The 13,318-nt window shown below is 32.6% G+C and overlaps 1 protein-coding gene across 1 annotated transcript in view; it reads right to left on the reverse strand.

Moving 5' to 3' along the window:
- Positions 1 to 1,318: 1,318 nt before the first annotated feature.
- LOC150103291 (transcription factor E2F5-like) overlaps positions 1,319 to 13,318 on the reverse strand; it is a 119,051-nt gene continuing 107,051 nt past the window's right edge. Inside the window, exon 9 of the mRNA XM_090397885.1 lies at positions 1,319 to 1,949. Within this exon, the coding sequence (XP_090254011.1) occupies positions 1,834 to 1,949 (116 nt within the window). The 3' untranslated portion in view covers positions 1,319 to 1,833. The remainder of the gene's footprint in view (positions 1,950 to 13,318) is intronic.

Genomic DNA, 13,318 nt, shown 5'->3' on the forward strand with positions numbered 1-13,318 from the left:
TTTTTTTTTTTTTTTTTTTTTTTTTTTTTAACAATAGAAAGGTTGGAAGGGGACAATCGTTCGATGCTGTTGGCACACTCTCCCTCAATGAGTCTTTGGACTCCCTGGAGGTGTCAAATAATAATAATAATAATAATAATAATAATAATAATAATAATAACAATAGAAAGGTACAGATTTTTATGGACATCAGAAAAAAACTGAGGCAATTATACAGATTTGGAATTTGTCAATTAAAAACAAAACTATTTTACTTGTAACTATTATCATTCCATTTTGGCAGAAGTGTGAGAAATTTTGCCTTCATCATCTAAAATGTTATAAGTTTGTATAAATCACTGAACACACAGATTTAGTGCTATCAAAATTATATATTTCAAAACTGATTATATTAACGGAAATTTAACTCATCCAAGTTAAAGGATTTTAACAGGCTCATCTAGACAAACAGTTAGCTATAAGGAATTATAAATAATTTTCTGTATTATTTTCATAATAATTCGATGAAATACATTACTTTATATATTAAGGTAAAAAAAGTTTTTATGTTCAAGTTGCACTCATTTACATACACATGCATGCGCAACATATACTATAAAATTTCTGTTATAAAAACTGTACAAACATAGATGCATGTATTCTTTCAAGTCATGGAATAAAATATTTACAGTTTATAAACACTGGTACCTAACATTTTCTGCAGTTGAGAGCTATACATTGGCTTGGCAAACTAGGCAAACTACTGTTTGCCCAGGATGTTGAATTTATGGGCATTTTATATTAATATGCAAATTTTAACAGTCAGTAAAGAACACTATTAAGAGTACAGTTAAATTCATAATGTAATACAATATTTTAAACTACTGTATTAATAATTTTATGACTCAGTGTAGACCAATAATTCTCAAATGGGATGCAGTTGAATTTTTGGTACTTAATGAAACGATATCACAAACTATGAAATATAAAAAAAAGCTTCTTTCGCTTGATACATGGGACTTCTTATAACGGTAAATTTTTAGTCTAAAAAATATACTACTACTACAGAACTAGATTTATGTAGTAGTAGTATATTTCTGGTTATGTTTATAATTCTAAGAACAAATGATTCTATGATAAAACTTAATTTCACACTTCTCTATTAGTACAGAAAGTAGTTTCTGTGCTAGTCTGTTAGGTGTCAGTTAAACACAAGTAACTTTTACTGTATCAGAACTTGAATGGAATTGACAGTTGAAAACTAGTTTTGATTCCATCAAACTCTCCCAAAGAAGTGTACAAAATGATATACATTAACTAGCAGAGAAATGTAGGGAAACCAATAAAGTGTTCTTAGAATTATGTGATCTTTATACTGGAACTCATGAGAATATATTATTATTACCACTACTATCACCACCATCAGATTAGGTGGATAAGAGCACATAAATGAATGGGGGTTTCTAAAAATGCCAGAGTGTATTAATGTTCATTCTCGCATTTCACTACCTTATGTGATGGTAGTGTGAGGGTGCCACAAAGAAATATGATAATTTAGGATGCCTTCAGAAGAAATATTTAAGGAACACCTACTGTTATACACTATGCATTGCTCAAAAAAGTTCCAGCTTCCAGAACTATCATCCCAATGCTTATTATAAAGAGTATAGCTCCTCTGTGCAGATAATGATTTATAAAGCAGCCCAGACTAACAGAACATGGCTGATAGTGAATACTATAAACATCACAATATTATTTAAAATTGAACTGTTTAAAAGTATACACCATGATGCTCTGGTTATTCTGGCATATCCAACTAAAATCCACTCTTCCTGATTTTGCAGAACTAAAGCATCAAAGAGTCATCAATGGCAGGTCAAAGAGATCAGAAATTCCTTCAGTGTCATCTAGATGAAAGAAGTAATCATGTTCACTAGGGGGTGGACTTAATCTCAGAAGTGGCGAAAAACCTAAAAAAATATAATTTTAAATTCCATTTCAATATATGTTTACTGAATTTACAAGTGAGAATACCACACAAGTTGATAAAATATAATATAAATGACAATCAACAATTGAATAAAGAAATGCTTTTTTGCTATATGGTACAATAATGCCAATTTTGCATTTTTGTAAATTACTACCTCAGAACTATGAATTAGAATTATAGAAACATTTTTCATAATATTACCAATATATTAATTCATATAATTTTTTTAAAGTATAGTTACCATATTTGTTTACAAATGAAACCCATACTGATGACTTCAAGATCAGCGAAAAATTTGGATTATATCAAAGAAACAGCTTACATGTATTCTCTAAGGAACATGGAGAAAATACTTATGCATTCCTATTAATAAGCATTTAATTGGTTACTGAATGAATAAGGGCTGATACTTATATTTATCAGGGGAGAAGCACATATAACATAGTAGAAAGAAAAATATCTAATTATCGGTTCCATGCATCCTATTGTGTACATCTTCAGATTAAGTACAAATAGAAAAAGGGATTAATAGTCTAAATTAATAACTGTTATCTATTGAATGAACAAAACTGGACGTTGAATATAGTATCAAGATGTCAGACATGTGGCTTGTTATGTGCTGTGTAACTTCTCTCATAGCCTAATTCATTAATACAGGTCTTTTATATATGCTAACCAAATGAGACAATGTACCATTTCAGTAGTTTCTTTAATCTGCAAACATAGTGTTGAATTCTATGTATGTCATTCCTGTGAGTTGCCAAAGTACCTGATATGTTTCTTTGGTGGTATGAAATGCCAACCTTGACTTATGTTCCTGTTTCTCCAGATCAACCCCACCTGTCCAACAGCAGATACTGCAGTATAGGAAATTTTATACATTCTTGGCCATTTAATATAAAATAGTGAAAATACCCAAGCAATATAACTTAAAAATTGTCTTCAATCCCACTACAAAAAGTGTCCATGATGCTGAGGTTGTTTTAGAGATCTTAGGAATGTGGATTTTTGTAGTGGTATGAAGGCAATTTTAAGTTGTATAATAAAAATATTATACAACTTAAAATGTTTTTCACTATTTTATCTGTAACATTTTTCATATAGGGTAAAGAAATGACACTGTTGGTTTAGTCTTTCATCCAACCTTATATTTGCTAGTTGTTGGTTGACCTCACATTCAAACATAAAGCAAATTTTTATTATACTGCACCACTCTATGTTTGTAATCACAATTATTGTGAAGGAGTCAAGCATCAAATAGCACAACAGCAACGTGAACTTACTACAGGCCGAAATTTTCTTACTTATACATAGGGTTTCCCACAAGATTCGTATTTTAATGAGCGGTGCAATGAAACTGAAATTAAGCAAGCGCAAGAATCAAGTTAAACAAGATATTTAATTCTCTCACAAAATTATTTTTACATAAGAAACTTACTCTATTAAGATCAATACAATTAGATAATAATTTATGCATTCTATAAAGTATTTAGATTCTACTCAGCTGAGTGCATCATTTACTGCTAGAACATATAAGGCTTTCACAATTCTCATCCGTTAGGATTTCAACTTAGTTTCACCTTAAACAACAACAATATTCAGCAAAACACTTAAAAAGTAATTCTTTTTAGTCTCATAGAATAATCACAAACTTCAATTTTATCAAACACTTAGCTGGCATCATCAATATCTATCAGAGGATTAAAATAGTTCTTATAAGGCTCAGTCTTGTATTTACATATACATTGTGAGATAACACATTCAAACACGAACTAATTCTTCAATGACGTTTCTCACATTAGTTTCACAAGAAAAATGTTTTATAATATCACTCATTCAAGCTTGACTAGTTGGTTCCAGCAACACGAAATTTGACCAAATTCTCCAGACACAAGCAACACTATCACATGTTAGTTATAGAATAGATATTCTTACCGGTATGATCATCATAGCTTGCACATTATGGAAAACTCTTACAACACTTCTAGGCACTCGATAATCTTCCACTATGGATAACACAAAAGTTATAGTATCTTATTTGTTAAGACTGGAAAATGTATTTTCTTGCTCGTAGTAACTTATCTTACGATAAATCTCGATCATATTATTATCCTTTCACTCGGGTAAATTCCTTTACAAGGTGATAGGGAACTATAAATAAATATGAGGTCGAAGTAAGATTCATTAAAATTGGAACAAGTTTCCAAATCTTTGTTACATCGTACAATCCCAGGTTAGATCACATCTCACGACCTTCCCACACTTTCTCCAATTTCCTTCTTCCTATATCTCATAAATCCTCTCTCTCTCTCTCTCTCTTTCCTGCTCAAACTTGTTTTTCTCCACTCTTTCAGTTTACAAACAAATTCCCATGTGATCGTTGTACAGTTCCCAATGCTAAGGCACACGCTATCTCAAAATAACTTAGTTTTCTGACAGTAGCCAATCAAATCACATTAGCAGAGTCCCTTAGAAATACTTTCACTTTCAGTAACAGTAAATAAAACGCATATATTACAATTCACTTAGGATACATTTACAAGTTAATATAAAGAATTTATATAAGATAAATAACTAAAAAAATTTACAATTATTATTTCAATGAACAAATAACAGTAAGTAAATTACAATTTACTTAAGAGCAAACTTAGCTCAGGAAATGCAATTCATGTGAAATCATGAATGAAGTATTAATAATCATAAAATTCTTCATTCACAATTTAACAACACCTTTGTAGTTTTCAGCCAATACATATTTGATGAAAACTAAAATTAACTGAAACTAAGTTCCACCAAGGAGATCATTTGTTTAAAAGTCATTCCCACAGAATAACCTTAATGGAAAGCTGCATGAATAGTATGTGGTGATATAACTGATTACTCAGATAAAGAAGATTATAGAGGTAATTCATTAGGAAAAAAAAATAAACAGAATGACATTTAATATACATCTGTGTGTGTAATTCATCATAATTTTATTTTTTTGGCATTTCTAGCATCAACTAAATATAAAGAACTACACAGAAACATTTCAGAGCAATTAATCACTATACATACTATTGACATAATTATTTTCAAAACTATTAACATTAAATTACGAATGTAGCTGAATCATACATCAACAGCCATCTGCTAAACAATGATTTCTGTTATTAGATTTCTTATGATTTAATTCACAACACAAAACTATAAGAAAATATATTTACTTACTGTCCAACCGCAGATGAGAAACCAATCGACATTTCTGTGCATGGCATGAGAAGGCGAATCCATTCCAACAATAGGGTAATCAATGGATTTTGTTGAGATGGATGTTCATTATTACAAGTCAGAAAATTTTCTTTTTTTTTAATGAAAATTCTAGTTTTTAAAGTGGTAACTATTTTGCTTGTATAACAGTTGGAAAATTTTGCACATAAAGAGCATGTTTCGCATGTTGCTGATGAATTCGTACATTGCCTTATTCCTTTCTCCCCTTCCACATAAATTGATTCTTCTTGGCACTGTGCCAACTAGGGTTCTCGCAACTGTGGGCAGACTATAGTTGCTGATTTCACTGGTTTTATACCCAGCCTCATAACACAAATAGTGCCACAGTATGCAAACAGCAACAATTAGTTAATAGTAGGAAATAGCTTAATAAATTTTAATTGATAACAAAGAACTATACAAATATTAGACAAGTAAATATTTATTTTCTTATTGTCTTGTGTTATGAATTAAACTAAAAAATCTAAAGTGCAGGCATCTGACAAGCCTTTTAACTCTTATGATTAAGAGTTCTATGTGAATATTCTGCAGAGGAAATTAAGAAATAAGTTATTTTTTATTCTTGTCTTTTTTCATCCTTTCTCGATTTAAAAAAAAAAAAAATCAAACCCACTGCAAAACCGCAAGCAATGAAAGAAGAGGGAGAAAAGTTGGTTGGTTGGTTTGAAGCTAGAGTATGGAGTACATGGATGCTAATTAGCAGCTCCATGTGTTCTTATAACCTTGGAAGTAAGTGGGGGAATGGTGGTGGCCAGTGCAGAACATGAGAGGGGTCATCAATCAGATAGCCCACTTCATAATAGCATCAAGGATTCTTATAGATTTTTTCTGGGGCACTACTCCAAATGTGTGAGCAACATTCCAAGGTTGGGAAGGGATTTATATATGTCAGCAATTTTATAGGTGAATATATGCCCTGGGTGGTCACACAGCACGTGCCATAGCACCCAGGATTCAGAGAGGTCATCACCCAAGTAATATCATGAGTGGAAAATAGACCTATTTTTTTTGGAGGTTGAAAATCTGAGAGTGAGCATTTGTACCAGGAATAGCTATAGATGTAAGCCATCCCAAGAGTAGAAATCTGATCATGATACTATCAACTCTTTCCATAGCAAACTCATAGGGATCACAGGAAGTGCTTGTTATAGAGAATTTTTTTATTATGGCATTGCACTTGTGGAGTTTTGATCAAGAATTATCTGTGGTTTGAGTGAGAACCACAGAAGAACTGAGCATTATCAAATATAAAGGCGAGTGAAGCGAGATATTTCTTGCCAAAAATAAGACAGGATTGCATTTTGGTTCTTAATTTATTTTGTCACTGATTTTCTATAACCAAGAATGCCTGGTTAATTTTGAAGCTCCAAATGATTCTGCACTACGAGGGTTGCCAAATAAAGATAATGGAGTGAATAGCGATGTACTGTAATCATTAAAAGCTATGGATACGGTCTGAGATGTTAGTGAAAGAAGGTCTTTATGTATGGGAACAAGAGTTTGGTAACAGTACAGAGTTCTGAGATACTCCAACATTAGTGGGGAAATCTGAAGAGGAAACCACCTACTATGAGCGTTACAGTAAATGGCTGTCTGGCAGACCCAATCAAATCCTCCAGAACAGTAATGAGCAACCTTTGTCCTTCAGGAGGCCACAATTGAAAATCTAATATTCTATACAGGCCGCAATGAACACAATATTAAATACTTTAATATATTAATCAAAAAGTTTTAATTTAAGGGGTGGAATTTGTTATTTTCGACATATATTGGGAGTTACATTTGAAATTGTGACTAATACAATTTTTTAGTCGTTTGATTTCGATGATCAATTTTTTTACAATTTTCATTTTTGAAAAGAATTGCTCACACAGATAAGTACTATTAAATAAACTCATTTGCCTGGAATGGGTAGCCAGCAATAGAAATTTATCAGTTGGAAAGTTATAAAAGTCAATAAGACTAACATTTTGAAACTTATTTCTTAGTTCAGTGTTGCTTTGCAAATCAATTATTTCCATTTTAAATTCTTTGGGAACCCTTTCAATGTCTGCATTAAAGAGTGATGAGAAAATATCAAAATTAGTTTCATTTTTGCATAAGTTTTTGAACAACTGTGAAATGAATTCTTCTTGTAGTCTTTTTATTTCCTCTGCCTATTTTTTTGTTTCAGGTGGATTTTCTTTTCTAAAAATTGGAAAATGAGCCATATTATTAGATTCCAGTTGCCGATTCCAAACTTTTAGTTTATTTTCAAAGGCTTTTACTTTATCGAACATTTCATTAATAAGTTTATTCTGTCCTTGAAGATTTACATTTAATTTGTTCAAATGTTGAGTAATGTCAATGCAAAATGCAATGTCACACATCCAGTCCTGGAGATGAAGGCAAACAGGTTGCCTTTCATCTCCAAGAATAACTGAATTTCGCTCTTCAAATTGTACACATGCTTAAGCATTGTGTCATGACTTAACCATCGAACCTAAGTGTTAAAACAGATATCGTCATATTCGCTATCCATATCTCTCAAAAATTCCTTAAATTCGTGATGATTCAGTCCTCAAGATCTAATAAAATTTACAATTTTAATGATAGATGGAAATTAGACATTTTCAAAACTTTTGCACTCAAATTTTCTTGTTGCAAAATGCAGTAAGAGACAATTATTTCACATCCTATTAATCTTTTTATGTCTCTGGATAATAATCCCAACAGACCAACTTTCATACTAGACATGGCTCGAGCTCCATTTGTTGTTATACCGATGATCTTTTCAATGGGAATATTTAACTGATTAAGAACAGTTTTCAGTTCCCTGTATATATCTTTTCCGGTAGTAGTTCCTTTTAATGGAACTAAAGATCCAAATTCTTCGGTGATGTTAAAACTAGAATCTGTTCCTCTCAAAAGGACAGCAAGTTGTGCAGTATCACTAATATCACAACTTTCATCTCTTTATTTCTTACTTACAAATATATCCCTGCAAAATTTCCTCAATATTTTGCGAAAGTTCGTCAATCTTTCTTGCGATTGTAAATCGTGACAAGGTGATTTTCGAAATTATACATATATTTTTTTTTCTTAATCAGGGAAAACGACATATTTTACCGATAATAAGCATTCTTTTACGATTTCTCCATCAGAGAACGATTTCATTCTTTTTGCCAAAATTTGACTAACAATGTAGCTTGCACGAACTGCAGTATCTGAGGTTAATGAAGCAGCTCTAAATACGTTTTGCTGTTGTTTAAGATTTTTTTTGCAGTTGATTGACTTTGTCTTTGCGTAACTGTCCTTGCAAATTGTCAAATTTTGAGGAATGTTTAGTTTTATGCCTCTTGATGTTATATTTCTTGAGAACAAATATCTTTTCACAACACATCAAGCAAACAACATTGTCTTTTATGCAAGTAAAAAAACACTTTGCATTTTCTAGATTTTGAACTCATTGATTAAACACAGGGGTCTGTTTGTAAAAAAATAAAAAAAAATTGTAAAGAAGCAATTTTTTAAAAGAAATTGTATCAATAAGTTTATTCAAGAATAATGCAACTATTTTCATATATTGTTAAAGTACGAAGCTCATATATTGAAAAGCTTGTGCGTGACTGAAAATGCAAAGGCGAATGGCACAATTGTGGGAACTATTGTCACGAGCAAATATTTTTTTTACACAAACTCTTAATGCGTGCTTCATACTGATAACACAGTATGCCTTTTGCTAAAATTTTTACACCTCGGCTAAATGAAGTGCAACGTTTTGGTGAGCTGCAGGTTAATATTTGGAGGGCTGCATGTTGCTATGTCTGGAATGAAATTAAACTGTCTCTGCATACTGATAAACAACTCCCATGACACTAGCATTAAAATAATAGTAATATTACAGTTAAAATTTAATTGAAAACATTCAAACTCACATATATTTAAAACCTTGAAAAATGCACCTGCTTAATGCAGAAGGAACATGGTGTACTGTCAAGCAAGTTCTTTCTTGAATTTGCTTGACAGTACATGCCATGCAGCCATGTCTGTCAAGTTTAACAGACATGGCTGCATGGAGGCCATGAGTTGCTACTCACTGCTCTAGAAAGATCTAGAGCAATCTGAGTTTCTTCAACCATTCCACAGATTGTGTCCAAAAGGAGTTGGTTATGGCTAGGCAATTAGCTGTGATCAGGAGCAGTAAAATCTACATGTAGAAGTGTAGGAGAGCATTCAGGGTGAGTGACCAAAATGTTGAGTGGTCTATCACCACAGACCAGTCAGCAGTGATTCCTATGAGTACATTTAAATTACTAAAAGATTTTATATGTTACCAGCAAAGTGTAAAAAGCAGGCATTCTATAGAATGCCTAGGCGTTTTTTGGCAAAGTATGAAATGTCTATTTTTTTAATATTTTACATACTTTCCCTAGGCATTGTATAGAATGACAAATACTATTTCGGATATATTTTCATTTTGAAGTTTTAAATTTTGCTGCCATGGGAAGGTTAGGTTAGGTGAGGTGCTGGCGGTTGTTATGAGTGTGACAGACGATGGTTTTTACCGACTTGGAACTGATTAGGTTAGGTTTTGAAGTTTTAAATTTTGCTGCCATGGGAAGGTTAGGTTAGATGCTGGCAGTTGTTATGAGTGTAATAGACTATGGTTTTTACTGCTGAAGGAATTTTAAACCAACTCTATGCTAGATCACAATTCACTTTATGTCTCAAGGACTTACTGAGAGTTGGAGACATTCTGAATTGCACTTAACTGCCTTTTTCATACAAAAGCACTTCAAATTTCGGCACTTGGCCTTACAAGTACAACTCACGAACCCTTGGCCGCTACCTGTGGAAGCAACTGACCGGAGACCTATTTCGTGGTCAGGAACGTCTCTAACTCTCAGTGAGTACTTGAGACATAAAGTGAATTGTGATCTGGCATAGAGTTGGTTTAAAATTCCTTCGGCAGTTCCAAGTCGGTAAAAACCATCACCTGTCACACTCATAACAACCATCAGCACCTAACGTAACCTAACCTTCCCATGTCAGCAAAATTTACAACTTCAAAATGAAAATATATCCGAAATAGTATTTGTCATTCTATATAATGCCTAGGTATTCTAAACAATGCCTAGGGAAAGTATGCAAATTATTAAAAAAAATAGACATTTCATACTTTACCAAAAAACGCCTAAGCATTCTATAGAATGCCTGCTTTTCACACTTTGCTGGTAACATATATAAAAAGGATGCATAAAAAAACAATAACAACAAAGATCACATCTGTAAGTTGTTGAGTTAAATGTGACTTTTTATGTTAAATGAAACTAGTTCTCACTTCCCTGTTTTAACAGGGAAGTGAGAACTAGTTTTTTTTTTTTTCTTGGTAAGAGGCAAATGAATGAAATGGAGCAGAAACAGTGATGAGTGTTGAATGAGTTTAAAGAGAGATCTGTGATGGATACTATATGGATAACAGCTAGGGTGGTCCTCATGTAATGAGTTCACTATGTGGAGGTTCCTGCATAATAATAAAATCTCATTTCTGGCTAACTAGATACCTGGTTTCTTTTATTGTTGTTTTCTATATTTTTTTTAATCATTTGATCAACACACACACACACACACACACACACACACACACACACACACACTGAATAGAGCTGAAGACAAACTATATCCTTATCTTATACCTTGATTAATTTCAATCTCTTCTGTTAATTTATTACTTAATTATAACTATGTCTTTACATAAACTGTGCATGCAAAAGAACACACCAATCAAAAAAAGGGAGCACATGTGCCTAGTAGCTGCACCCACAAAATTTTAGTATTCAAAATTTATAGTCAATGATTTTTGAATGTATTATAAAAACGAATTATATGATAAATGATATCTGTCAGTTTGCCATGAAGCCAGTTTAGAGGGTTGCAAGAAACATTTTTTTAAAATGAAATATAATAGAAAATAGCAGTGCATATCTCATAGATTTTGTAGCTTTAACACATTCAAGTCAGGCAGTGTCACATTCCACATTTCCTTCAAGAAGGGAACTTGCTTGACAGTATGACATGTTCCTTCTGCATTGAGCAGGTGCATTTTTGCAAAGTTTTAAATATATGTGAGTCAGAATGTTTTCAATTAAATTTTAACTGTAATATTACTATTGTTTTATTACTAGTGTCATGGGAGTTGTTTATCAATATGCAGAGACAGTTTAATTTCATTCCAGACATCTCCAATTAATATATTAACTGTTGCTACATAGTGCACACAGACTAATTGTGTACTATGTTTAGTGGTACAATAGAGATACTTATTTTACATTTGCAGTATGGTGTCTGTTGGATATTTATTACTATACAGGAACATTTTCATTCATCTTCTGAAAGAATAGGCATAGTGAGTAAAACTTTATTCCTATGAATAAAGAGTTTTGAATGACTCCTACATTTTATGACAAGGCACACTACACTCATGGTATTAAATAAAATATTTCCTAATTTCTATTGTTTATTTCAAGGGTTTTTTCCTGTTGTCTTTAAATGTTAATAAAATTCATGTTTGATATTACACTTTTGTCTTTACTTTATTATATGTAGCAAAGACAGATTTAGTGAAACTTTTGTTTCACTTTAGCATATATACATGTATATGTTTTTCATTTTGCCCTGATGGCTAGAACTGATCCTTGAGATAGTGTGCTACACTAGGGCAAACTTGTGGAAAATTGAGGTAGGCCACATACACTTTGCCACCTTCCAAAAATCAGTTTAATATCTTGGAGGGGAGTTGTTTATCATTATGCAGAGGCGATTCAATTTCATTCCAGGCACTTCCAATCTACACCAAGTGTCACTACATATAATACATAGACTAATTGTGTACTGTATTTAGTGATACAATAAAGTTGTACAATACTCAAACCTGCAGCCTTAGGTTGGAGAGTGGGTAGGTTAACCACTTAGCCAAGAAAGACTGTCAATCATTTACAGTGCCCTTTCTTCATTTCTAGCTTTGAATAACTTCTGGAATATTTTGCTTAATTCATAATAGTTGTCTTTTATTATTTCTCCCATAACTTGCTTACCTATATTTACATATAACTTGGCATTTTTACATTTTTCTTGGTAATTTCTAATGATACATGCTGCATCATTTGCAAAAACTGATTTCTTCTTTTCCATGATTGCCTCTATAACTTCCTGGTCCCACGAGATCGTGCTGATTTTTGCAGACAACCTCACCGTTGAGTTTTCCCTGGCTGAATCACTCTACAGTTGACCCTTGAATAACACGGGCGAGTGGGCAGGTGGGGGGATATGTAGGGGCTCTGAAACCCCTGCACAGTCGAAAATCCACGTATAACTTTTGACATCCCCAAAAGCTTAACTTCTGTTGACCAGAAGCCTTACCGATAACATAGAATTGATTAACACATATTTTGTATGTTATACTGTATGTACAGTAGTAAACAAATTAATCTGAACACTCACATTTTAAACATTTTAATTTCGCAAGAAAATAAGTACAAATTAAACTCCAACTTTACCTAATAATTTTTAGGTGCTTCTCTGTTCCTAATAAGTTCATTAATTTGCTTAGGCATGGACTCTACCACTGTAGAACACATTTTTCTTATTTCTGCATCTCGAAACCATAGTTTTATAATGGATTGTATTAAGTTATCCTATGTAATCACAATTTAATTTTCCAAGTCTCTTTTTCTATGGCAAACAAATTTTCTATTGGATTAATGTCAGAAGAGTTACCTGGCCACTGAAGCAATTGCATGTTGTGATTTGTGAGCAACTCTTTCATTTTTTTTAAAGTGTAGCATGGAGTGAGATTCTGAGTTCTTTGTCTTTCGGGATCTGTGGGACCACTTTTTTCTCCGATATGTTTATGTACTGGTCATGCCTCATCACATCATCAACAGGCAGAAGTGATCCTGGACCTCCATGTGCAAAAACAACTCAAAACATCTTTCAGCTGAGCATTTAGGAGCTTGTTGAAGGTGGGCAGGAGAGGTCTTCTCAGCCGCTGATTTGTGAACATAGGATACTTGCTCTCATTGGACAAATAAATGGTTC

Source organism: Typopeltis vanoorti, chromosome 9 (assembly GCF_054136105.1).
Source record: "Typopeltis vanoorti isolate ZY-2024b chromosome 9, IOZ_Tvanoo_1.0, whole genome shotgun sequence".
Classification (NCBI taxonomy): domain Eukaryota; kingdom Metazoa; phylum Arthropoda; class Arachnida; order Uropygi; family Thelyphonidae; genus Typopeltis; species Typopeltis vanoorti.